Consider the following 23,401-nt stretch of genomic DNA (forward strand, 5'->3'; position numbering starts at 1 on the left):
CCTTACAGCCTCCTCCAGGCTGAGCCCATCACGTGCCCCTGAGGAGGGTCCAAGGTCCGGCTGGGCAGGGGCTGTGGAGGCGAGGGCTGGCAGCCTGCTGCAAAATGAAGTGCCTGTTCTTCCTCCTCGGTGTCCTGCAGCTCCTCGGTGAGTATGCCCAGGGCCCAGCCGCCACGGCGAGCAGCGGTGACCGCTGGACAACTTCCCCATTTCGGGTGCGCTTCTTGGCAATCCTATTTCAGAGCAGAGCTGCAGGTTCCGTCACTTCAGGCGCATCCGTAAAGTAAATGGGAAAAGCCATTTCCAACCGGACAGAGAGAAGGCGGGGGAATGAGGCTGGGATTAGCATATCGTGCCCGCTGCACCTCCGCAGCTCAGGTTTTCCTGCTCTGACTTGAAGCCAGCAGCTCTGCACTGCAGGACAGGCGCTGTTGAATATGCATGTTGCTTTGATGTTCAAGGACTGCGCTTCCCTGGAGACCAGGCTGATTAAATAGCGTGCTGATATTTCCAGGGCTGCGGAAGGTGCAGGAATGCATCAGCGCGGCTGCGTGGGGGAAAAGGCTTTGCAACAGAAGTTTAACCTCCCCTGCCCCACACCCCCCGGCCAGGGGAGATGCCCCCGGTGTGCCGCCGCCTCCGGGTGGGCAAGCAGAGCCATCTCTGCGGTGTGGGGCGGCACGAGCCCCTGTGACACAACACCGTGCAACTGCAGGAACGTGGGGCGTGGGTGGGATGGGGCCGGCCGAGCCTTTCTGCTGGAGCCTTAATCTCCCCATTCCCCAGCATCCTGGGATGGGAGGGATGGAAGTCAACTGCTGCAGGGACAGAACAACTGGCAATTACCATCTGGGGGCTTTTTCCTTTCTTAAGCTCTGTTCAACTCCAAGCCAGCAAGGTGTTTGTGCCCACAGCACTGCAAGCAGCTGCCTGGGTCTGTTTCTTGTTGCTGTTATAATCTTTTTTCCCTCCCAGTGGGTTTTAAAGTGGATACGGGGCAGGGGGGTGTTTGCTCTATCTAAGGGCTCCTTCAGGCAGCTAAAAGCAGTGTCTGCAGCCTGGTGTGGGGCTGAGGAGCCCTTCTGCTCCTCACACCTGGGCTCCAGCCCCTATTCCTACGTTAGGACTTTCATGACGGTTAAAAATACATCTTCTCCTCTTTGCCTGGACATGGCTACGGTCTCAAATTGTCTCAGCGCAGCCCCTGGCAGAGTCAGACAGTGCAAATCACACTTTGAGGTGATCGCTATGTGCTGATAAAGCCTCCGCAGAGCCTACAGAGCACAACCTGCCACATCCCTCCCCATCATTCGGACTAGCAGGGCCTGGGCTTTCTGCAGTGCAGCTCCCTTCATCATTGGAGTCATTCAGACCCTGCTCCCTTCCCAGGCCGGGGGGACCCCGCAGGCCCTCCTGCCCCCTCTCCGCCCACCCTCCAGCACCCACGTCCCACTCCACTGCCTGGTCCCCTCCACCACTGGCTTCCTACGTGTTTTGTAGTTTTGTGGGTTTTTCCCCTAAAGAAAAGATGATTCATATTAAGAGCAAAGGTTTTTTTTCTTTTTCTTTTTTCTGTCTCATAACTCACTTGCCCAAAGCCATTTAATTCAGGCTGCTGGAGATTCATCTTCAGCTGGATGTCCACCTCCCAGTCAAGCCTGGGCAGTGTCAGGCTGGAGGGGCATGCGGCTCTGCTGTGCTTGTGCAAACAGAGCAGGTCAGAGTGAAAACCCACCTCTGCTGTGGCCCATCCCTGGCCAGTGGGTTCATCGCTGCAGGACCGCTGCTGTCCCGGTGAAACCCATGGGGAAGACCTCTACTTCCCATCCAGATGGTGCCTCAGGCTGTAGGACACTGCTGAATCCCCCTGCTCCAGCCCCAAACACATGAAACCAGCCCATATGTTTAGGCTACGCATCCCATGGCAAATGTCCTTTGTCTTCTTGCCCTGCCCCCATGGTCCTGCTGGCTCTGTGTGCCTGCTCCCCTACCCACTGGAACCACCAGGGCTGAGGGGTCTCTGCACATTTAATAGTCTGAGTGGCCACAAACCCCACTGCAATGATTGCTGAGATACCAGGTGTATGGTATTTTTGCCCATTGCCTGCAGGACTTACCTGCCTTCTCTCTGCTTGCCAAGTATTTGTCCCTTACTCCTCTTCCTGCCTGGGTGGGTAAAAGCCACCACCCAGCCAAAAAAATCCCCTGTGCAGAGGAGGGCTGTGACTGCTCAACGGGGAACACACAGGGCTGCTTTTGGGTGGAAAAATCCCCAAATCTGGCCTGAAAATGCCAAGCCATCCCATAGCACATCCTGGAGAGGGCTCCCGACACCTCCCACGAACTGTGTTACACCGGTTTCCCTGCTCCTCCCAGCTGCTGCCACCGCCGTGTACAAGCAGTGGATCCCCAACACCAACTTTGAAACCGCCTCCAACTGGGATGAAGGCAGAGTCCCCTGTGCCAGCGACGTGGTTCATTTCGAGAAGAACAAGGTATTGAACATTTTTATTTTATTTTTATTTTTTTATTGTCTGATTTTATTTGTGTTTTATTTTATTTCTTTTATTTTTATTTTATGTTCTTTTTTATTTTTATTTTATTTTTTGCACAATGCTATCGGGCATCGGAAAAGCCCATTACCTGCCGGGGGAAAGCGTGTTTTTACTTTTGCTTTTCTTACAGGTTGTCTCAGTCTTCGTCAGGTCTCCCCACGCGCTGACAGACATGGTAAGGCAGCGTGCGGTGGCGCCGGGACGGAGGGCAGGGCTGGTGCCAGGTGGCACGTTCCCGTGTCCCCCTCTCCGGGGACTTCGACATTTTGCTCTGTGGTCCAGCCAGGCTGAGGATGCCTCAGCTGGGGCAGGGGACGAGAGTCACAGTAGCCCAGGACAAAAATCCCATTTCTGGGATTGTTTTTTTTTTCACTGGGGGAGGTGGCCGACAGCACTCCAAAACCCACTTTTGTTTAGAAGAAATTAATTTTTCCTCTCCAAATGAAGGATAAAACTCTCTCCATGGGACTCAGACCTTGGCAGTAGTTGGCTGAGGAGCGCCAAGCCACGGCATTGCCGATGCGGAACAGGCACTAGCCCCGGGCAGAGGCTAAGTGAAGCTGACATCAAAATATCTTGAAAGGAAAACAAACTGTTTTGGGAAATCCCAAAATGTTGCTCGAGAAATTTTCTTTCAAGTGCCGTTGGGTTTTATATTTTTCTGCAGCATTATTTTCCTGGCTGTGACAGGATGATCACAACACCCTACCGAAACGCGTGTGTTGGGTGAGATAAGACTGGGGGTGTCTCACCTCAGAGGGGTTTCTGAGCAACCTGGTGTCCCTCCAGAAGAGGACCCCTGCCCGGAGCAGGCTGACGGGCAGCCATGGAAGTGCAGGGTCTTGATCGCCGTGGCTTGGAGGGGCAAATTTAACAGGGAGAAATTAAAAGGAAAAGCAAACCTGCTGCCCCAACACACCCGCATGGGACAGGTCACCGTTGAGCCCCGTCCCAGAGCTGGGATGGCACAAAACAGATGGGATCTCATTTGCAAAACCTCCGCCCCTGGACAGGACGAGCTTGTGACCATGTTTTCTCTCTTGGTTTTAGGGCAGCTTTGCTCTTTTATCGACCATGAAATCCAGGCAAGGCCTTGAAATTTATGTGGTGTAATTTGTTCAGGGTGTCTATGCCACTAATAGTTTTGATGCTTTAATAATGCCATGTGCCACATTTAATTCCTCTACAAATATTTGGAGGAGTTACTTTATTTATATGGCATTTTAAATATGAATTTTGGAAGGAAAGAATGTACTGGGGAAAGACGTACAAATATAATGTAATAAATGATGTGGAATTTACCCAGAGAAGAAAAGAGCAAAATATCACTCCAATAGATTTTATTTTACTTACAGATGAATGTATAATGTTTCTAAAGTACTTTCATCAGAGGCCTGCGAAGTGCATAATTGCAAAGCAGCGTTATTCATTACGTTATTCATTACGGCGTGAGCCTTTCACAACCAAAGAGCGGAGCTGCGCAGCCCTGCGGCTGGCCAAGGGAGAGGGAGGCGCAACACAACCTTTGCACGACTAATGGCATCTGTGGCCGCGCTGCTGTGCCGACCGTCCGCCGTGGATGTTTCCCATCACGGCTGAGCACCATCAGGGTGCCGGAGTGGCCCCCGACTCATCCTGATCAAGGGATGCGGCAGTCCTCGAGGGAGCCGCCGGGGACCCGCTGTTGCCCCGGGGTTTCTCTAGGATCCCGCTGCTGGCAAGCGGCTGTGCAGGCTCCAGGGTTACAATGAATATTATAGTCCCACCTCTGTGCAGGAGGAGAGGAGGGCTGGGGGGGGGGGCCCATGAGGGAACAAATCCTGTCTGTGAGAGCATGGCTCCATTCCCTTCCAGCCAGGAGCTCGCCCAACAGCTTCACCATGTTGCACCTCCTGTGAGCAACTGAGCTCATCCCAGGCTATAGCCTGAACTGCAGCTCACCCTTTCCTTCCGAGCATCACCGTCCCGACGGTTTGCAATGAACCGTCCCAGCAAGTTTCCTAGCGTGGTGGTTAATATTTCTTTTTAATTTCGGCTCAGCCACCTCCCTCCCGTGCGCTGCCCTGCTCTGCTGTCACCAGGTGATGAGGGGACTGCCAAGATTAGGGAGGAAAAAGGAATGAAACCCAGCACCTGAGCCACTCTGCCGCTTGTGGGGATGGCGTGAAATTTGGCAGCCGGGTGGTTAGAAAATGAATTGGTCATGAGGCTTTTTGCAGCGAGGCTGGGCTGCACCTGTTCGGCTGCCGGCCGCGTCGCGCCGGAGCATTAATCACTTAAATCAGCAGGAATACATTAAGCTTTAGAGTCGCCATGGAGATGCGATACAGCCTTTGGCCAAAAAAAAAAGGAGAGCGTTGTTTGCTACAGAAGCGCAGGAGGAAATTCGTGGCCGGGGAAGGGGCTGGGCTCTCATTGACTTTCATGAGGACGGTGCCCGCCATGGCAGGCGCAGGGGGGATGCTCAGTGCTGGTGCCCCACCAAAGGAGGGGCAGCATGAGACCTCCCACCCTGACGCCCAAACTGAGTGGAGCAAGATCTGATGTTGCACCCCCTGAGTGCCAGGGGGTCCTCAAGTGCAACCAACAGCCCCCTCTAGACATTTATATTAAAGGAAACTCTTCTGTATGGTGAACCCTCCAGCTCCCCTCCCCATCCATCCCATGCAGGCACCAGCTGAGGGCCGGGAGCTGCTTTCTCGGGAGGTGGCATGCAGCCCACCTCCCTGCTTGGAGAAAACCCATTTACCATTTTAAACTGAAAGAGGGGACATTTAGATTAGATATTAGACAGAAATTCTTTACTGTGAGGGTGGTGAGACACTGGAACAGGTTGCCCACTGAAGTTGTGGCTGCCCCATCCCTGGAAGTGTTCAAGGCCAGGCTGGATGGGGCTTTGAGCAGCCTGGTCTGGTGGGAGGTGTCCCTGCCCAGGGCAGGGGGGTTGGAACTAGGTGCCCTTAAAGGTCCCTTCCAACCCAAACCATTTTATGATTCTATGATTTATCACCCAGCTCAGACGTTATTTGGTCTGAAGTTTCGAGTGGGTCCATAATTCAGTCACACACTAAATCCAAATAAGCGTAAGTGACTTTGAAACACAACCGTTGTGGTTAGGTTGGATTGTCTATGGTATTTAGCTGCCTAAAGATGCAGATCAGTATTTAGCTGACTTTCAGAGGCATCTGGGGGTAAATCTACAAAAAAGATGGAGGTGCTCAGGGTGGCAGCACCTGACATGGGTGCTCCAGGGCAAGGCAGGCTTTGGCTTTGGTTGTCTCCCTGCTGGGGGAGAAGGGCTGCTCTGAGAGATTTGGACCCCCTGGCCACAGCTGCATTTCCAAAAGGAGCCAGGCCGGGGCACAGCCGTGGCTGCGAGCCTGGCGTTTGCCCCAGTAGCACCAGCCCTGGCACGGTTTGTGCCTGAGCTGGCCAGTATTGCAGCGCGGGCCAGGGATGGATGATGCCACTTGCTATTTTTGGGGTAGCGGGAGTCAGGTTTAGCCACGTGGGCAGAGAAGCCTCGCTCAACCCCCATGGTGCCCGGGTCAGGGCACTGGCCGGGGTTATTTGGCAAAGTCAGCATCACCTTTCCAGCTCTGCCCCATCATCGAGCCCTGCCATGGTGGTGGCAGCTGCCTGCACCTCCTCCCTGCCTGCGCCTCCTCCCTGCCTGCCCAGTGAGGGGCCACAAAGGCTGGGTGAGGGTCAGGAGCATGCGGGGCAGCTGGGTCTAACCAGGGATGTCTCGACCAGGCTTATATTTTTAGCCGCCTAATTGCGAGAGCAGAATGTACTCGGCTTTGCTGCAGGATGCTCCCGCTCGGTTCCTGGCAGAGATTGATCTCGAAATGCCAATTGCTCTCCAGGGGCGCCGGCTCTAATGAATTGCCACAGTTTGCGCTCGTCCCAGGCACCGGCGCTCCCTCCCCCCTGCTTCCCAAGCAGCAGGGTAACGAGACACCCAGAAAAGGGATTATTTTCCCTTCTCCTGAGATGAAGGTAAAAAAATTTCACAGGAGTGCGTGTGTGTGTGCGTGTGTGACAACACATCATTACAAGCCCGAATCCTGCAGGCTTTTCTCCGGCAGCATTCCTGCTGCTGGTCTGCCCTAGGAAAGGAGCGCGGTAAAGCAGCCTTTTACAGTTGCCGCCCCGAGTTTATTTGTTCCTTGCAGGCTAATTTCCAGCAGGAGGAGTTATTAAAGCCTGTGATGAGCGGAGCATCTTGCCGGCTTCCGGGGCTGGAGTGGATGCTGGGGCAGATCTGGCCACTCTGTGCACTGGCTGCCATCCCTTACCGCTGAGGATGGGTCCCCTTTCCACACCTCGAGCCACTTTCCAGGTCTCCCTGACCTTGTCTGCAGAGGGATGTTCAGGAAATGAACTGAACTAACCTCAAATAGATTTGGCAAATGGCTTTAAGCCTCCGTGTGCCTTCTGCATCCACAACTCAAGTGTCTTGGGCTGATTTACCTTGATGCTGTCCCTAAGGGGCTCCCGGCGTCCCCTTTTCCCACCCTGGGAAACACAGTTTCCGCACCTTGCTCAGACACGTTTGGCTCTGCATCAGGAGGTGTGTGCTGGGGAGGCTGCAGTCAAATTAATGGCCTTTTTGGGCCAGTTGCTTTTTTTTAACCCCCTGCACCAGCCTGCCCTCGCATAGGTTTCATGGGGGTAAAAATGCATTTCTTGCTTCTTTTCCTTGGGATGCTAAAGCCCTGCTCCCAACAGGCATCGTGTGCCTGGGCAGGGAGCTCTTTGGGCAGCAAGGTCCAAGTCCAGCAGTGGGTCACCCTCCTCGGCTCACCCAGAGCTGTTGGGGTGGCCACAAGTCCTCCTGCCTCACCACCTCCTCTCATGGGGGGTCTGGAACAGCCGATGTGGAATCAGGGGCTATGGCGGGGGTAGGTAGGATCCGGCGGTAGGCTGGGGTGTGGGGTGATGTGTGCGGCTGGGGGGAAGGACACCAGCCCGAGGATGCAGGTGGGAGCTTCACCCAGGCAGGAATGAGAGAGAATGAACCCCTGCTAACGAACCCAAGAGAGCCCGCTGCGAGCAAGCCTCTGGCAATGCTCCAGAGCCGCCAAAGGGATTCACCTGCGGATGAATCTGGCCCCATGCCTTTCTGGGGCCTCCAGCCAGCAGCTGGATCCCACCCAAGCACCTGCACATCCGGCTGTGCTCAGACCCCCCAGCCCCAATGGGAATTGGGAAAACCCCCCACTATTCCCACCTGTGGGCAGCAATGGGCTGCCCTGCCTGCTGCCCAGCCTGCCTGCCTGCCTGCTGCCATCTGCGGGCTGCCGCTGCCCCAGTGCAGCAGAACTGGGAGAGGTGACACAGAAAGCGTTAGTGTCTGTTGTGGGTTACGACACACATCCTCCCCATGGCAGAGAGATAACCCCCTTGCATCCCACCCCAGCGATGTGTTTCGATGAGGTGCCAGCAGTGCCAGCCCAGGAGCTGCCCCCAGGCTGGGTGACGAGCGAGGGGATGTACCCAAGAGCCATGCACAGCCCCAATGGCTACCAAACTGCTTGCTGGTGCACCCATGGGTGCAGCGCTGCCGAGCCCTGTGTGCCCAGGCAGTCTCGGCATTGTGCAATGGGGATGGTGGCACTGTCTCACCCAAGCAAGGAATTCAAATATGTTGATGATGCCAGTTAAAAGAAGGCTGGAGGAAGAGCCAGCCAGCTGCAATGACAAACATCGCTCACCCAGGTTCAAAGCAGAAATGCTCCATTTTTTTCCTGCGCTGGTGATGGTGACAGGCCAGTCACGCTGCTGCTGTCAGTCGTGTCACGAGTCGAGCAGAGCCGGGATGCCCCAGAGGCCAATTCAAAGCCACCCACTTCAAAAACCACCTCTCAGGTCTTTTCTATTTTTTTTCTTTTGCATTTCAGAGGTTAGTTTCATTTTCACTTACGCATTGGGACAGCAGGATTTCTTCTCAGTGGTGCAACGCTGGGGTTGCAAACGTGGTCACTGCGGGTCGAGAACCACATGGGGTCTTTCCTCTTTTATTTTTGCTGACTTGGATGAGAAAAATGATGACTGTGTTTCAGATATCGTTACATTTGATAACGATGACCAAACAGATCAGTCATTTACCAGTATCAGGGATGGGAAATGAGTGATGGGACTCTAAGCTTGCTGTATTAATGGCCCTGGAGTACAGGTTGGCAGGAGTAAGGGAAAGCAGATGAAACTGCCAGCTTTTTGGCTCTGGTCCTTTGGTACATGTCATTGCTCAGTTCAAAATGTACTTGGAAAGTGGCCCAGCCTATATGCAATTTCTATACTAAACTCCCAAATGCAGAATGCCAGTGCCCAACTGGAGCCTCCGCTTGTCCTCTGCAGTGAGCTGAGATGCTTAGCTTATGTTAGGAAAAAAGAAAGGGTGAATTTTTTGCAAACTAAGACCCACTGGATGACAGAGCCACTTCTGAAAAGCTGCCCAGTGGCCTGTGTCTCGTGGCGGGCTGGTGGTGGATGGCCACCCGTCCGCCTTGGTGGGCAAGGAGCTGTAGCTGCGGGGGCCAGCCTAAGAAATTCCTGCTCTGAAGCAGAAGTGCAGGACTATTCTTGCACTTCATGTTTGTGGAGATGAGGTGCCTCCATCGCCCAGCTCCCATTGCGTTGTGTTGCATTTTAATTCCAGGGCTGGTACTAACAGTGTTTGGGCAGTCCTGGAGGGTGAAGGAGCCAGCATCTGGGACACCGTGTGTCCTGTGGGACTCTCATTTCCCTGCCACACTCACACTCACGTGGACAGCTTCCTCTGGGCTTGGGAAGTCCAGCCAGCCTGAGGTTTCGGCCTCGGTGGTGTAGGGGGATCTCCAGTGCTAGCTGGAGAAGCTGAGTCTTCTCCAGAGAGCCCAGAGGGCAGTGTCTCCTGAGCCCTGCAGGCATGGGGCAGGTTTAGCATGAGGCGTTTTCTTCCTCCTCTTCCCGTGGGTAGGATTGGTGCCCTGCAATGCAGACCCTGCGTCTGCTCCACACCCCATCCAGACCTTGCTCACTTGGGCATCCCCAGGCACAGGAGGACGTGACCTCGGTTGGTCATTGGACCAGCATTTGTGGCTCTCTGTGCACATGTGTGTGTAGCTCTAACTGAGCAAGCCCACCTCATCCCCACTCTCCCCACACTGAACTCAGTGTATACACCAAATGGCTAACTCCCTGGACAGGAAAGCTCATTGTGTCCTGCATGGCCACCGCAGGGTGTTTGGGAAGCTGCGACCCACAGCCATAGTCCAAGTGTTTGGTAACTACAGGGGAAAGTGCTGTCTTTGTGTAACTACAGGGAAAGGCAGGCAGGGATTAGCGGCAGGGACTTCCCAAGCCAGTGGTCTTGATCCAGCCACAACACTCACAAATGCCAACTTCTGCAGCCTGGGAAAGCAAGCAGAGGCCAGCCAGTCATGGCCCTGCTGTGTCACCTGTCACCAGCAGCTGCTCTCTGAGTTTTCTTCCTCCACCCAAAGATCCCTGCAGCTATCAGCCAGAGTGCCCACAGGTGACTGCTGTGAAGAGCTGGTACCCTGTGTTAGTGAAACGATCCACTGCATCACATTCAAAACCCCACCACTCTGAGCAGCTCAGCTGGACCCCAGCAGGCAGCTCTCCCTGCCACTCTCCCTGCTCGCCCCCATCATAGAATCATAGAATGGTTCGGGTTGGAAGGGACCTTAAAGATCATCCAGTTCCGACCTCCCTGCCATGGGCAGGGACACCTCCCACTAGACCAGGCTGCTCAAAGCCTCATCCAGCCTGGCTTTGAACACTTCCAGGGACGGGGCAGCTACAACTTCTCTGGGCAGCCTGTTCCAGTGCCTCACCATGCTCACATAAAGAATTTCTTCCTAATATCCAATCTAAATTTCCCCTCTTTCAGTTTAAAACCGTTACCCCTTGTTCTATCATTACACTCCCTGATAAAGAGTCCCTCCCCATCCTTCCTCTAGGCCCCCTTTAGGTACTGGAAGGGGCTATAAGGTCTCCCTGGAGCCTTCTCTTCTCCAGGATGAACAATCACACACAGCTGCAGGGCGGCAACCTGCAAACTGGGCAAGAGACAGCGGTGAGGGGCTCCAGCTTGAAATGGCCCGGCAGGTTTGGGGGAAGGGACTTGGTCTGCAGTGCTGCTGGTACCTGCCCTGGGTGTAGGCATTAGCTGACTGCTCCAAAGTGTCCCACCACCCATTCCTGTGTGGGCTCACAGGAAAGCAAGCCAGGGCACTTCTGAAGTGAAGCACCTTGTGAAAGATGCTGGTAGCATAGATCTTGCCCAGCTCAAAGAAGGCCAAGTCCTGAGCCTCAAAACGTCAGTAAACACAGCTTTTATATCTGCAACTAAAGGGCATGTTGCCATTCATATCCTGGCAGACCTTTCAGCCTCTTTCAGTGCTTCCGTATTGGAAAAATTGGCTTTACTCAAGAGTAATAGAAATTCAGAGAACATGATGGTGTGGTTTCCAGTTAGGCATGACACAGGCAATGGTCTCATGGAGCAGTGTCCATAGGCAAAAGCCTCTTCCTGGCCATTGGGGAGATTCCATACCCTTGGGGCAGAGGTTGCCCAGACCTCAGCTATTCACCTCATCATCCCCTTTTCTCCAGCCCAATGTATGACATTGCCGGGTCTGAAGTAGATGGTGCACTGCAGGGCTGTTCTCGATGGTAGCCACCCTCTGCTCTCCACCCTGGCTTCTCACAGTTCCTGAACCAAGAGGGGGACATAAGCTATGGCCTTCAAAGCACCTCCGCACCAAGGCACTAAACTTCTAAACAGCTGCCTACAGCTTGGGGGTGAGGAGCTTTTTGCCATGTCCAACCCCCCTGCAAGGTGGTCCCTGTGTGGGACAGAGCATCCTCAGGCAAGGCTGCCCCAAGGACAGAGAGCTATTGCAGACACCCGCAGCAGTCATTCATAAGTCTTGCTTTCTCTAACCTACATACATATTTAAAGACCAATTAAGTAGATGAAACCTTAAAGTCCCACCTAATGTGCTTCTGCCTGAGCACAGGACCCAGTGCATTGGCATAACGCAGTCCTGGAGGGCTTCCAACTGCTGTCTGGGGAGTGATGCTACAACCCTGGGTAGACTGAGTTAAAGGAGAAGGTAGCCTTGAACATCACCCCTTGACATGTGAAAATGTTGAGAGAAAACCTGATTGTCTCGTTGGTAGTTTCTAAACGGAAAACAAAATGGGCTGGGCTGAATAACCCATGTGCTGTGAACGAGTTGCTTGACTTAGTCGTTTCCCAAGGCCTGTCCCAGAGTCAGCAGTGCTGGCTGGTGACCCAGGTAGCCACAGGTCCCTGCCAGAAGGGCCACTGTGGCAGAGCTGCTCCTGTTGAGGCTTGTCCTCATGCCCCAGAGCAGAAGCCTGGCCACAATGAAGCCAAGCAAGCGTGGTGACCCCGACTGCCTGCCAATGATGTCCTACCTAGTGGGTACAAGATGGTCTAGCTATGGCAAGCTGCACCAACTGCTGCTGCATGCTTTCCTTAGCTCGCACTGAGCACAACTCCACTATCTGACACCTCCCCAAACATTGCGTGGGTTCCTGAGTTATTTTTTGTGGGGCAAGCTCAGCCCCTGGAGGTGGGAACCCATTAAGCAAGGTGACCTCTGGGCACTTGCAGAGTAAGGTTGGGTTTTTCGTGGCATACCAATGTATAAAGCCATTCCTGAGCTGCTGGGAGTGGGTGTGCAAGAGGAGGAAGGAGCTGTCGAAAGAGTTCATTTTGCTTTTCCCTTGTTCTTGCTTCCCTGAAAGCTTCATGTGTTTCTGTGTTACTGGAAGACAATGTCAAACTGCCTCTCCCCATTGCAGCATCCCCATCTGTAAAAACGGGAGCTGATACTTTCCCATTAACACGGGGCACGGCGAGGGTAACTCCTAATGACTGTGAAGTGCCTCGGAGACAGTGAGTGTAATAGGCAGCCTAATAATTAGCACTGTTATTTGATTACAAGCCTGGGTGGCTGGCAGCGGGGCCGCACAGTAATACTCTGAATCCCTTCGTCTAGTACCTGCCCCTGAATGGAGAATTCGTGCTGGCGTCTGGCGCAGGATTCGCAGCTTTCGACGGCAGCTGGGATCCAGGCTGTGACTCAGGTATTTTATGCCCAGCCCAGTCAGCCCATCAGCCCCTGACTAATCATGCGAATTCAGCCCCAACGCTTCTACAAAGGTCTTTGCTGTCCCACCTCAGAGCAAAGTGAATCACTCCTCTTTTAATACCTGCCTTTTCTTTGATGACCTCCCTCACATCAGATCTTTTCTTCCTGCTAGATCACCTGTCTTCTAGAAAAGTAATTATAGTAGGGAAGCCTTTGAAGTTGTAGCAGAGAGGCAAATATTGTTTGTATTTTACCCTGCCTATTAAGCATGTAGCCACATCAAAGCCCTCATTTTCTTTGCCATGGTATTTCTAAAGAAAACTGGTTAGGAATTACATACTGGTGAGCTGAACCGCAGCCATCGTGGCGAGCTGGCCTTTGGCCCAATGCACACAGGCATTTCGGCGCGAGAGCATCCTTCCTTCCCCTCTTAGCCTCCAGCCCAGGTTTGCCATGACTGAGGCAGGTTTGTTTCATTGGTGCCTGCAAGCCTGAAAGCTGTTTGCTAGGGAGATGTATTTTGGGGTATTTATGAGCTACTTAACACTTTCAGTGGCAAGTAACTTTTTAGTTTGGCTGCAGGAAAGGAAGAGTCCAAGCGGAGCACTGGCAAAAAAAAAGAGAAAGAAGAGAGAAAAAGTCCAAGCAGGTCCGCCTGGAGGAGGGACTGCAGCATCAGGCTGTCCAGAGCCACTCTGAAATCCTTCATCCCTACCATTTTTCCTCACTGGGGCTGTTTGCCCCCCATCGGGGATGCTCCGGCAGCTGCCTCTGCCTTGCACTGGGCTTTTCCTTCTGACCATGTGCTGCTCCCCTGAAATCAACAGGAGTTTCTGGGGCAACTTTCACAAATGGATTTTTTTAAAGCATGATTTTAAAATGAATGCAAATAATTCAGTCAATAAACGCCCGTTTGACAGCTGAATTGGTAAAGGTTCAGCTGTTGGGGAAGGGTGAGAAGGAAGCAGGGCATCACTGTGTGATGATACTAACTGTGACCAGCAGGAAAGGAGTTAATGGTTAAATAATTAATGGTTAAATGGTGCACTGGTTTCGGGGTTACCCGCTGCGGGGAACAGGGCTGGTCACGTTTCTGCAGGCCTGCCAGGCTGCTTGGAAACTGGGACATGAATTATCATACCCATTTTTATCCCCTTTAGCCGATATTCAGCATTTAGGCTCTACGGCTGTTTTCCTCCTTAACCATAAGGGTGAGCTTTAAAGAAGCGGGGGAAAAATGTGGGATCTGGGGCCAGAGACCTGCAACCAGAAGTGGGGGCTGGGCTGAGCTGCTGAGACCTCAGCCATGAGCCCTGGAAAGCTTTGCTGAGGTTCCGTGAGGCTCCAGGAGGTGCCTGCGGCGGCTGCCAGGGAAGGCGATGCCAGGGCCGGCCCTTTGCTCCCTGCCCATGGGGTGAGTTCCTCCTCTTCTGGCCAAGCTCTCACTGGTTTTACCAACCCAGAAGCATCCATCAGGGCTGCAGGTTTGGGTCCGGGTCATGCTCAACCTTTCCTGTTGCTTTTCCAGGTGCAACAGTGAGGTTTGCCGATGCCGAGCAGCACGCGTGGTTCGACCCCACGCTGTGGCAGGCTCTGTCCCCCAGCAGGGAGCTCGACCTGAGCGGGCGCATCTTTTCCATGGATGAGGAGCGTGTCCCGTGCCGCTACGACGATGTTATCTTCCAGCCCGAAACCTCCTTCCGGGTAAACGTCGACTCATCGCGGCGAGTGATTCATCTCCGCAGCATCTCTCTCATGGGCCAGGTAACGTGGGGGAGATGAGAAACCTGCTCGACGCCTCCTCGCCACAGCCCCAAAGTAGGTCAGGAGAGGAAGGACCAGCCAGGGATGGAGGAGCGGGGCTGCGTGGGGAGATGGGGCACTCCCACGGCGCCGCATCTTCATGGGATGCTGCTGCTGCTGCTGCAGATGGTCTCGATGACTTTTTTCCTCTACCAGTTTGTTATCCTCTCCCTCCCTGTGTCGTGGGAGCACAGGCCATCGCACTGTTCACACTGGAAAAAAAAAAAAAAGCCAATGTGCACGAGTCAAACTACCAGCAAATGGCACCTTCTCCAGCACCCAGGGGCTGCCCCCTTCACAGGCTCGTGTCTGCAACCGTGCTGCTCAGGGACCCTCTGGGTTCACCTCCCTCCCGTTCCTGGTCTTAGCATGGCCCGTGGCCCTGCGATCGTCTCCCAGCTTTGCTTCGGTACCGCTTTTTAATTGATTGGAGGGATAATTATAGAAAGGCTGGCAGCCTGCTGTGCTTCAGCCCGGGAATCAGGCGCAGGATGAGCCCTGTCCCTCGCTGGTCAGAGGAGTGAAAGATCACGGGCACTGCAGCGGTAAACACAGGCTCCTTCCAGGAGTGGGAAACGCGGCAGACATTTCATAAGTTATTTATTATTTCTACTGCTGCGCTGCCTGAGATCTGCCATTTTGGGGCCAGGCATTAGGTAACTGCTTTGTGAGGTAATAACCTCAGTCAGTGTCCAGGCTGGTGCAGACGAGTCTGGACAAGGTAGGACCCCAATGGAGCTCACCTGGGGCACATGTAGCCTCAGGGATGCAGAAGTGGGCGGTCCTGGATGCTCGGAGTGATGCTGGTCCCACTGATGCCTGGGGACCACCCCACGTACACCATCCCCCCCTGCCAAATCTACCCCCCCAGGGACCGCAACTGGCCATGCCCTGGCGTGGAGGCTGCTGATGAATGATGAGATGGAAAGAAAAGGTGCTTTTTATTTCTGTGATTGTAGCATATTTCTTAAAAAATGACCTTATAAGATACTTTGCCCCTTTGAAGACAGCCTGCTCCTTGCTCTGGGTGTGGTATTTGCACGCCAGGGCCTGAGAAATCCTCCTGCTGTGCCAGGGCATGGAGGAGCCTCCCATGGAAGGCAGCAGGTGAGGGACTTACCATCAGCTTGGTAGGACAAGGCTGGTCAGTCCAGTTCAGCTTTTGCTAATACCGAGCCCACTGAAACGCTTCACAGATTGAAGGAAAACACCTTAGCTCCAGCCCCTTCCTCCTGTACTTAAAAGCTGATTAATTGAATTCCATCAGAAAGAGAGAAAACAAGAATAAAAAAAGCCCAGACATCTCATGATTTATTTGTAGTCTTTTTTTTTTTTTTTTTGGTTTTAAATTAGGAAGTGTTTTTCTGCTGGCCCCGTGGAAAAGCAGAGGGCAGGAAAAGAAGCGGCAGGATTTTCCTGATGCACTCCACTGCCTGTGGTGGGTCTGCCCAAAGCTGGCCATTGGACTTGGCAATGGACACCCAGGTGGCACAGCCCCGTGCCTGGGGACAGCGCTGGGACCCGGCTGGGGATTCTCACCCTCTTTGTGCTCTTCCCTGTGCAGGAGCTCAGCAGCCCCGAGGCCTGGGCTGGGTACCTGCAGGGTCCCTCCGCCCCGCTGCAGTTCCACGGCAATGGCACTCTGCAGGTGACGGGCACCGGCTGTCCCGACAAGTCCGGCTGTGACTGTGGGAACGCCCCAGTGAGTCCTCCTTTTGCCATTTAGGGGGCTGCCATTGCAATTTTGCGGGGGGGGGGAGAGAGGGAGGGACGAAGAACTGATGCTGTCCTGCTCTTCTTTAGGATGGACACCGCATCTGCGCGGCCCTGTTCAGGGCATCAGGGAGGCAGTGCCCAGCGGTGACGTGCCGGAGCCCTTTGCAACCCCTCGGCCACTGCTGCCAGGTCTGCGGTGAGTGGGGGGCACGGTCCTACTCCTCCCCACCAAGCTGGCTGTCCCAGCCCCCCTTCCCCTGGCTCTGTGGGGGAAAGCTGGGTGCAGGGGGTGCTGCTGGTCATGGGCTGAAGTTTTGCTGTGTCTCTGCTCCCACGAGTCCCATACACAGGTCCCATCCGCGTCCCACGTGCCACCCTACCAAGGCACCGCTCTGAAGCATCAGCCTGGCTTTTGGGAGCCTGTTCTGAGTTGCAGCCCTTTGTCCCTGCCTCTGGTTTATCCTGTCAGGATGTCACATCTCGTCAAGCTAATAGGGCTCCGCTGAGTTTATGTGGCAGAAAACACTCAGGGGAAGTGCACCTTTTTCACCGTAATGTCAGCTTTCCAACAGCAAGTTTGTTTCATTTCATTTAAAATAAAAACATGCAGATAGACAGCATTCCCTCTGCAATGGGTGCTTCTCCGTTAATTTACCCAGAAGGTTGTTAAGGGGAATTTTTCATGCACAATTGTACCTAGATATTTGGTATATCATATTTGATATATCATACCAAATTCATTAAAATGGGACCATATAATATTTCAAAAGATGCTTACTTGCATTTTTGCTCAGGAAAGTATTTGACCCAATGACTGCATTGCAGTGGTACGGGGAGCGCAGGTGATGCCTCCTTGTTGCCTTCCCTCCAAAGCCCAGATAGCGTTGCTGAATCGCAGCCTTGCAGCCCCAAAACCAGATACAGGCAGAGCTTCCTCGAGGGATATGTGGGAGAAAACTTTCCAGGGAAAGCTTCTTTCTGGAATATGGTGGAAACCAAAAGCCTTTCATCAAACCCAGTTGATAAAAAGACCAGCGAGGGAGGGAGATATTTCTTGGGGCAGAGCTCCTCAGGCAGGGCTGTGGAGCCACCTGTCCACACCAGTTGCATGGAGGTACTGAAGGGTCTCCAGTGCCTTTTGTGGCAGTCAGAGCTGTGCTCTCTGCCTGGGCTCGGTGACAATGTCTTGTCTGTCTGTTTCCATGCTGCAGGAGCCACCGTTAACCTGGATTTCACTCCTGATTTTGACCTGCAGAAGTACCAGGACAGACTGGTCCAAGCCCTGCTGAGCCAGGTACATCATCCCACCAGGTCGGGAGGGGCTACTGAAACCGCAAGCCACCGGCTATGTCTGTTGGTGACTCAGTGCTGGTGTGGCTGTCTGGAGGGGTAGGCAGTCCCAGCGATGCAGGGGGTTCAGCCTCGCTCCCCACCCCACAGGGCTCACCCCCCACATGTGGCCTCTTGGATGTGCCAACTTGCCATGGGGGCTGGTGCAGCCTCCCTTCCTCCCCACCACAGCCACACTGTCCCCCCCGCCAACGCGGGGCAGGAACAGCTGCCGGCGTGCAGATGGGGAAGGATGTGAGGGGCTTGCTGGAAACCTGATCTAGAAAACACAGGAGATCAGCCAGGAGGTCAGGTCAAGATAACATGGGAGGTCAGCCCATGTGGCTGGGATCATGCAAACCTGCTGCAGCACAGCCTGCGGGCTCTAGGAGACCATTCCCAATGCTGGGCTGCTTTTGATTCCCCGGTAGGCAAGCGCTATGTGGGTAACCAGTACCGGTCAACACTCAGATACATGGTCTACAAGGCATCACTTCACGCTGCTGCTTGTCAGACACAGCATGGCATCCCTCCTCCTGGCTGGGAGCTGCCGTGGCAGGGGGATGACGTGTTCTGAGTTACACCAGGAGGATCGATATCAGAGTATTGCTCTATTGATCCCGAGCTGAAAGCCTGCTGCCTGCCCTCCTTACAGCTGCACACATCTTAATACAGCATTTAATGGGTGTGCTACATGAAATTGCTTTCTCGGCGTGCTTGGTTCCGTGGGAGGACTCTGGTCATAGCTTTGAAGGGAGGGGAGATATGAACCTCTCATTTGGGAAACCCAATGACACTGTGGTAACTCGGGTGGCAGCTCTGTGATGGGACTCAAATGAAGATTTATAGGTGGGCCTTGGTGGCACATCCGTTGTGGCTGTCTGTAGAGGTGACTAATTTCTGTCTGCAACTCTCGTGGGCTTTGTGTGTTGCCTTGTGTTTTGAAAAGCCCAAGTACGACGGGGTGCGGATGGCCGTATCCAAGGTGCACAAAGCACAGACCTTCCTGGGAGTCATACCCCAAAGCGCCACTCCCCTTATCCAAATCGTGCTGATCGATGACGAGGCGGGAGCACAGACGGGCACCACCGCAGAGCAGCTGGCTGCAGACATCATGGACGACATAGCACAGCACGGTAACGCCACTGTCCTCCTCGGCGGGTCCCCCACGGGTGCACCAAAACCCACAACTGTCCAGAGCTTCTTGACCCCCACCAGCAGCCCACGTGGCAGCCCTGCATCCCTGCCCTTTCACCAGGGGATCACATGGGGATTAAATGGCTGCTTGGTTGAAGGTCCCTGAGTTGAACACTCCTAAGGTGTTTGTCCTCATCAGTCTGGTCCAGCACACCACGAAGCCTTCCTAACACACAGGCTCTGCATTTCGAATGATTTCAGTAGTGAACTTTGTTTACCCAGAAGTTTATCTTTGCTTACCCAGAAGTTTTACCATTTTGATTGTAGTAGGACAGCGGTGTGGGCAGAGCAGAACTGCAGGATCAGAATTATCGGGTTTGGTAGGGATGTCTGGAGACCATCTTTCTCCTCTGCCCCCGAGAGCAGGTTGCCCAGGGCTGTGTCCAGTTGGGTTTTGAATCTCTCCAAGGATGGAGACTCCACAGCCCCTCTGGGAACCTGTCCCCACATCTGACCAGCTTTGCAGTCAAACGGGCTTTTTCTTAGGTTGAAGTGGTATTCACCATATCTCAATTTTTGCCCATTGCCTCTTGCCCTGTCATTGGGCACCGCTGAGAAGATCCCGGTCCAGCACTTCAGCTGTGCCTCATCAAGGCAGAGCAGAGGGTAAGGGTGACCTCCTTTCCCCTGCTGGCAACCCTCCTCCTCATGCAGTCCAGGATACCATTGTCCTTCTATGCCATGTCTGGCCATGGTCAGCATGATGCCTGCCAGGACCCCCAGGTCTCCCTCTGCAGAGCTGCTTTCCAGCCAGAATGTTGCGTGTGGAGGCAGCCATGTAAGCTGGCTGATGATGATAAGCATGTAGCTAACAGCTGGGGGACCTGGTGGTTGTTGTAAGGGTAGCAGACCCACATGGGCTTGTCCTGTTTGAATCCACCCAGCTGCATATCATAGAATCATAGAATGGTTTGGATTGGAAGGGACCTTAAAGATCATCCAGTTCCAACCCTCCTGCCATGGGCAGGGACACCTCCTACTAGACCAGGCTGCTCAAAGCCCCATCCAGCCTGGCCTTGAACACCTTTGTCCCCAGGGAAAGGTGACTAACCAGGTGAGCAGTGCCAGACCCAACTGCAGGCTCCCTCTGCCCTGTCCGTGAGTCAGGGTGGTGTGCGGGAGTGTTGCCCCATCCAGTCCTCACCCCTATTTCTTCCTGCCCTTTCCCAGGTGAAGCACTTGGCATTTCAAGTGGCAAAATGGAGGCGGCCACTGGCAGCACTTTCAGCGGGCAAGTGGGGAGCCATGCATTGAGTAGGATCACAGCAGGTACGGTCTTGGGGCTACTCTTCAGTCTCCTGTTGCTTGGAGGGATCCTCTTTCTCCACAGAAAGGGAAAGCTAAGGTAGGCATGAGGCTTCTCCTTCAGCACGTTGCCAGGTTTCTCCTGCCTGGGGACACCTATCATCCCAAAGCTGTCCTTCCAGCCAGCCTGGCGGCATGGAGGCATGCAGGGCTGCCCAGAGCTCCCATGGTGGTGGGCATGGCCAGGGGGTCTACTGTACCCAAAGTTGCTAGTTCATTGCATCACAGAATGGTTTGTTTTGGAAGGGACATTTGAAGATCATCTAGTCCACTCCACTCTGCTGTGGGCAGGGGCATTTTCCACTAGACCAGGTTACTCAAAGCTGCATCCAGCCTGATCTTCAACACTTCCAATAATGGGGCAGACACATCTTCTCTGGGCAACCTCTAACGGTGTCTCACCATGCTCATACTACAGAGGTTTTTTTCCTTACGCCTAATTTAAATGCATCCTCTTTTAGTTCAAACCCATTGCTCTCGTTGCTCCTCAGTTTATTGGAGGTGAAGTGGCTGGAAGGCACTTCTGTACTCTTGGCCTGGTACTTGACTGGGAGGACTTGCTTCTTGGTGCCATGTGGCACAGTGTGCTCTGGTGGGAGTGGGGCTGCTGTGGCTCAGTTGGAGCTCTGCACAGCCTGGTCATGCCGCCTGAGGACATCTCCCGTTCCTTGGAACTGTTAGTTTGTAGGCCTGCTGGGGGATGGAGGACTGAAACTTCCAGCTGCTAATAGACGTGCATCTAAATAGTTCAAAGCATTCATCCTGCAGCTTTGTGGCTATGGAAGGGAGTGAAGCATCCAGAAGCAAATGCAGCTTCTGGTGCATTAGTTGCTCACGTTGTGTGGAGAGTGGTGTGCAGGTCCCAGGGGAGGGATGGTGGGGGTGCATGGCACCTGACCTCACCGCAGCTGGGAGCTGGGCAGAAATACCCTTCTCCATCACCTTTCCCCCTCACGGCTCGGAGACAGGCTCCAGCAGTGAACAGGGCATCCCGGCAGCACCCACAGCAAGCGTTTGGGGCACCCACCTCTGCTCCTCACTCATGCACTCACCTTCAGGCAGGGCCCTGCCTCTCCCAAGGAGGGTTTCACAGGGTTTACTGGCAGATGTCTTTGTGCGTGGGGCTGTCTGCTGAGCCATGATGGCTTGTCTCACCTACGTGAGCATGGGCAAACAGGAAGGACTCTACACTTTTTATAACCAGGGGGGTGGGAATAGCTTTAGTTTGTGTGTGCACGGTGCATTGGTGTCTGCCAAGGCATGCCGGACATGTTGCAGGCTTACAAGTCAGGTTGTTTCTTCCCTTCTGGTTCCTCCACCGGGGCTTTCTCGCCATGCAGCAGCGGCCATGGCCAGGGATTCTTGTCCTGTTGCTCGGCACATGCTGACATGACATTTCCTAGCAATAAACGCACGCCTTCATTTAATTTCTAAATAAAACTCCCAGTCCCATAATTGCTACTTGATGATTTATCTTCCACTGACACTTCTTTGGACGCTGGACAGACCTTTGAAACCGTCTCCGTCGGCAGCGGGAGGGAAGTTTGTGTAGCTACAGGAGATGGAGCTGAACCCGAGCCCAGGCCACGTCCCCAGCCAACCCGCTCCTGCTGCGTGTCCCTGGGTGGCTCCGGGACAGGTGCCCTTTCAGGCTTTGAGCATTGAGGAGGCGTCCGACACCAGCAGGGAAGCTGCAAATTAGGCAGGGGGCTCCGGGAACCTGCAAACAGTCTGCCTCCATGCAGCGGAGCCATCCTGACCACCAACAACATAGCGAATTTAGCTCGTTTCCAGCAAAAAGGGCCTGGCACAGCCTCCCTGCAGATATTGCACTCCTCCGGTTGCATATATAGAGCCTGTGGTCGCAGTGTTTAAGTATTGGTGGGCTCTCAGGACCTGCAGGGACATGTGAGGACCCACTGCTGAGCCCACCCGCACCAGGTGCCTGGTTGCAGAGGATGAGGCTCGGTGACTGGGACCCTTAGGATAAGAGCAATGAAGAAAATAATAAAAGTAGTGCTGGTGATTAAGATAATAAAATGATAACATGATAAAAGTAATGATAAAAGTAATTAGTGCTTGTTGAGATTGCAGTGGGAACAGGTGTCAGCTCAGTGGCAATTCATTTTAGGCCACGGGGGGGAGAGCAATGGCTCCGAAGCGAAGCCTGTGCTGGGATTGTCTACATCTGACAAACTCTTCCCTCCAGGATGCAGGTCCTAGCCCTCTAGGCTTAATGGTTTCTGCTGGATTGGGCAGCTTTTCCCTGGGAAAGGATAGAAACAGCCCATTTCAAAGACACCTGAAACTTTGCCCCTGTATTTTCCCATCCACCTCTTGCAGACACAGGGTTTCGATTGGGGGAGCTGCTGGGATGGGTGGGATGCGGGCAGGTGACACCCAGGTCTCTCCCCAGGCTGCCCGCCCTGCGCCACCCCTGGCCCTGGGACAGAGCAGAGGACCCGGCGTCCCCTGTGCCAGCCGGTGACAAAGGCTTCGACAACCCCATGTTCGACGTGGTGAGTCGCCACTGCCTGGAGACGCGGGGAGGCTCGGGGACGTGGGCAGGAGGTGGCAGAGCCCCAGCCAGGACCCTTTCGAGTGCTGGTGGAGGTGCAGCACAGCCGGCAGGGCTCCTCCTTTCCCCAGGCCAGGAGGGGTTTGTGGGATGGTCCCATCCTCCCACTGGGTCACCAGCTCCTCGGCTGCTGCGGGGACTCGGCACTGGGTGGATTTTGCCAAGGGTTTTGCTTCCCTTCCCCATCGGTTGCTTTTCCCTCCCTCGCTGCTGCAGGAGCCACCGAGTGCTGTCCCTGGAGACGAGATGCCACAGGAGATGACTTCTAAAGACCACCAGGTCTTCTACCTCAACCCTTTGTATGATGCAAGTGAGACGGAGACCTGACAGTGTGGCCCCATGCCGGGGGCAGCCACCACCTCCCTGGGAACACTGCCGCCTCTCCAGCCCTCACAGCCCCCCTCATCACTCCTGGTGGGCTCTAAAACACAAGCACGTGGATCCCACCCAAATAAAAGTGTCCGTGCGGTGAAGGAAACCACAGCAAACCTCCACCGTTAGGGCTCAGCCACGCAGGCATGGCCTCCCTGGTGTTGCTTCTGAGTTTTAAACTGTGTTTTGTAGGTATAAGCCCTTTTTAGACAGTTCAACATTGAGATTTGGGTCTCAGGTGATGCCTGGGGAAGTCGGGGTCTAACTCAGCACCCTGGTCTTCAGCCAGCACCGTGCTGGATTTGCCCAGGGCACACAGCAGGTTGAAGGAGGCGTCCCTGGATGCATGATGGAAATTCAGTGCTTTCAATTAATTTCAAAATGTGGCCCAGAGCCTCCGGAGCTTAGAC

General features: G+C 54.0%; 1 protein-coding gene across 2 annotated transcripts; it reads left to right on the forward strand.

Annotated features, from left to right (window-relative positions):
• The first annotated feature begins 8 nt into the window (after nucleotides 1-8).
• AMN (amnion associated transmembrane protein) lies at nucleotides 9-23,127 on the forward strand. Of its 2 annotated transcripts, XM_063334251.1 has the most exons (12): nucleotides 9-147; nucleotides 2,377-2,495; nucleotides 2,686-2,730; nucleotides 12,599-12,686; nucleotides 14,220-14,455; nucleotides 16,059-16,196; nucleotides 16,298-16,406; nucleotides 17,422-17,504; nucleotides 18,489-18,675; nucleotides 19,907-20,081; nucleotides 22,458-22,560; nucleotides 22,836-23,127. In XM_063334251.1, exons 1-12 carry the CDS (start codon nucleotides 105-107, stop codon nucleotides 22,944-22,946), a joined length of 1,437 nt encoding a protein of 478 aa, XP_063190321.1. In that variant the 5' UTR covers nucleotides 9-104; the 3' UTR covers nucleotides 22,947-23,127. The 2 variants fall into 2 exon arrangements, with proteins under 2 accessions (XP_063190321.1, XP_063190322.1); XM_063334252.1 differs by lacking the exon at nucleotides 19,907-20,081.
• Nucleotides 23,128-23,401: the final 274 nt, after the last annotated feature.

The sequence above is a fragment of the Chroicocephalus ridibundus genome, chromosome 4, assembly GCF_963924245.1.
Source record: "Chroicocephalus ridibundus chromosome 4, bChrRid1.1, whole genome shotgun sequence".
Taxonomy (NCBI): Eukaryota; Metazoa; Chordata; class Aves; order Charadriiformes; family Laridae; genus Chroicocephalus; species Chroicocephalus ridibundus.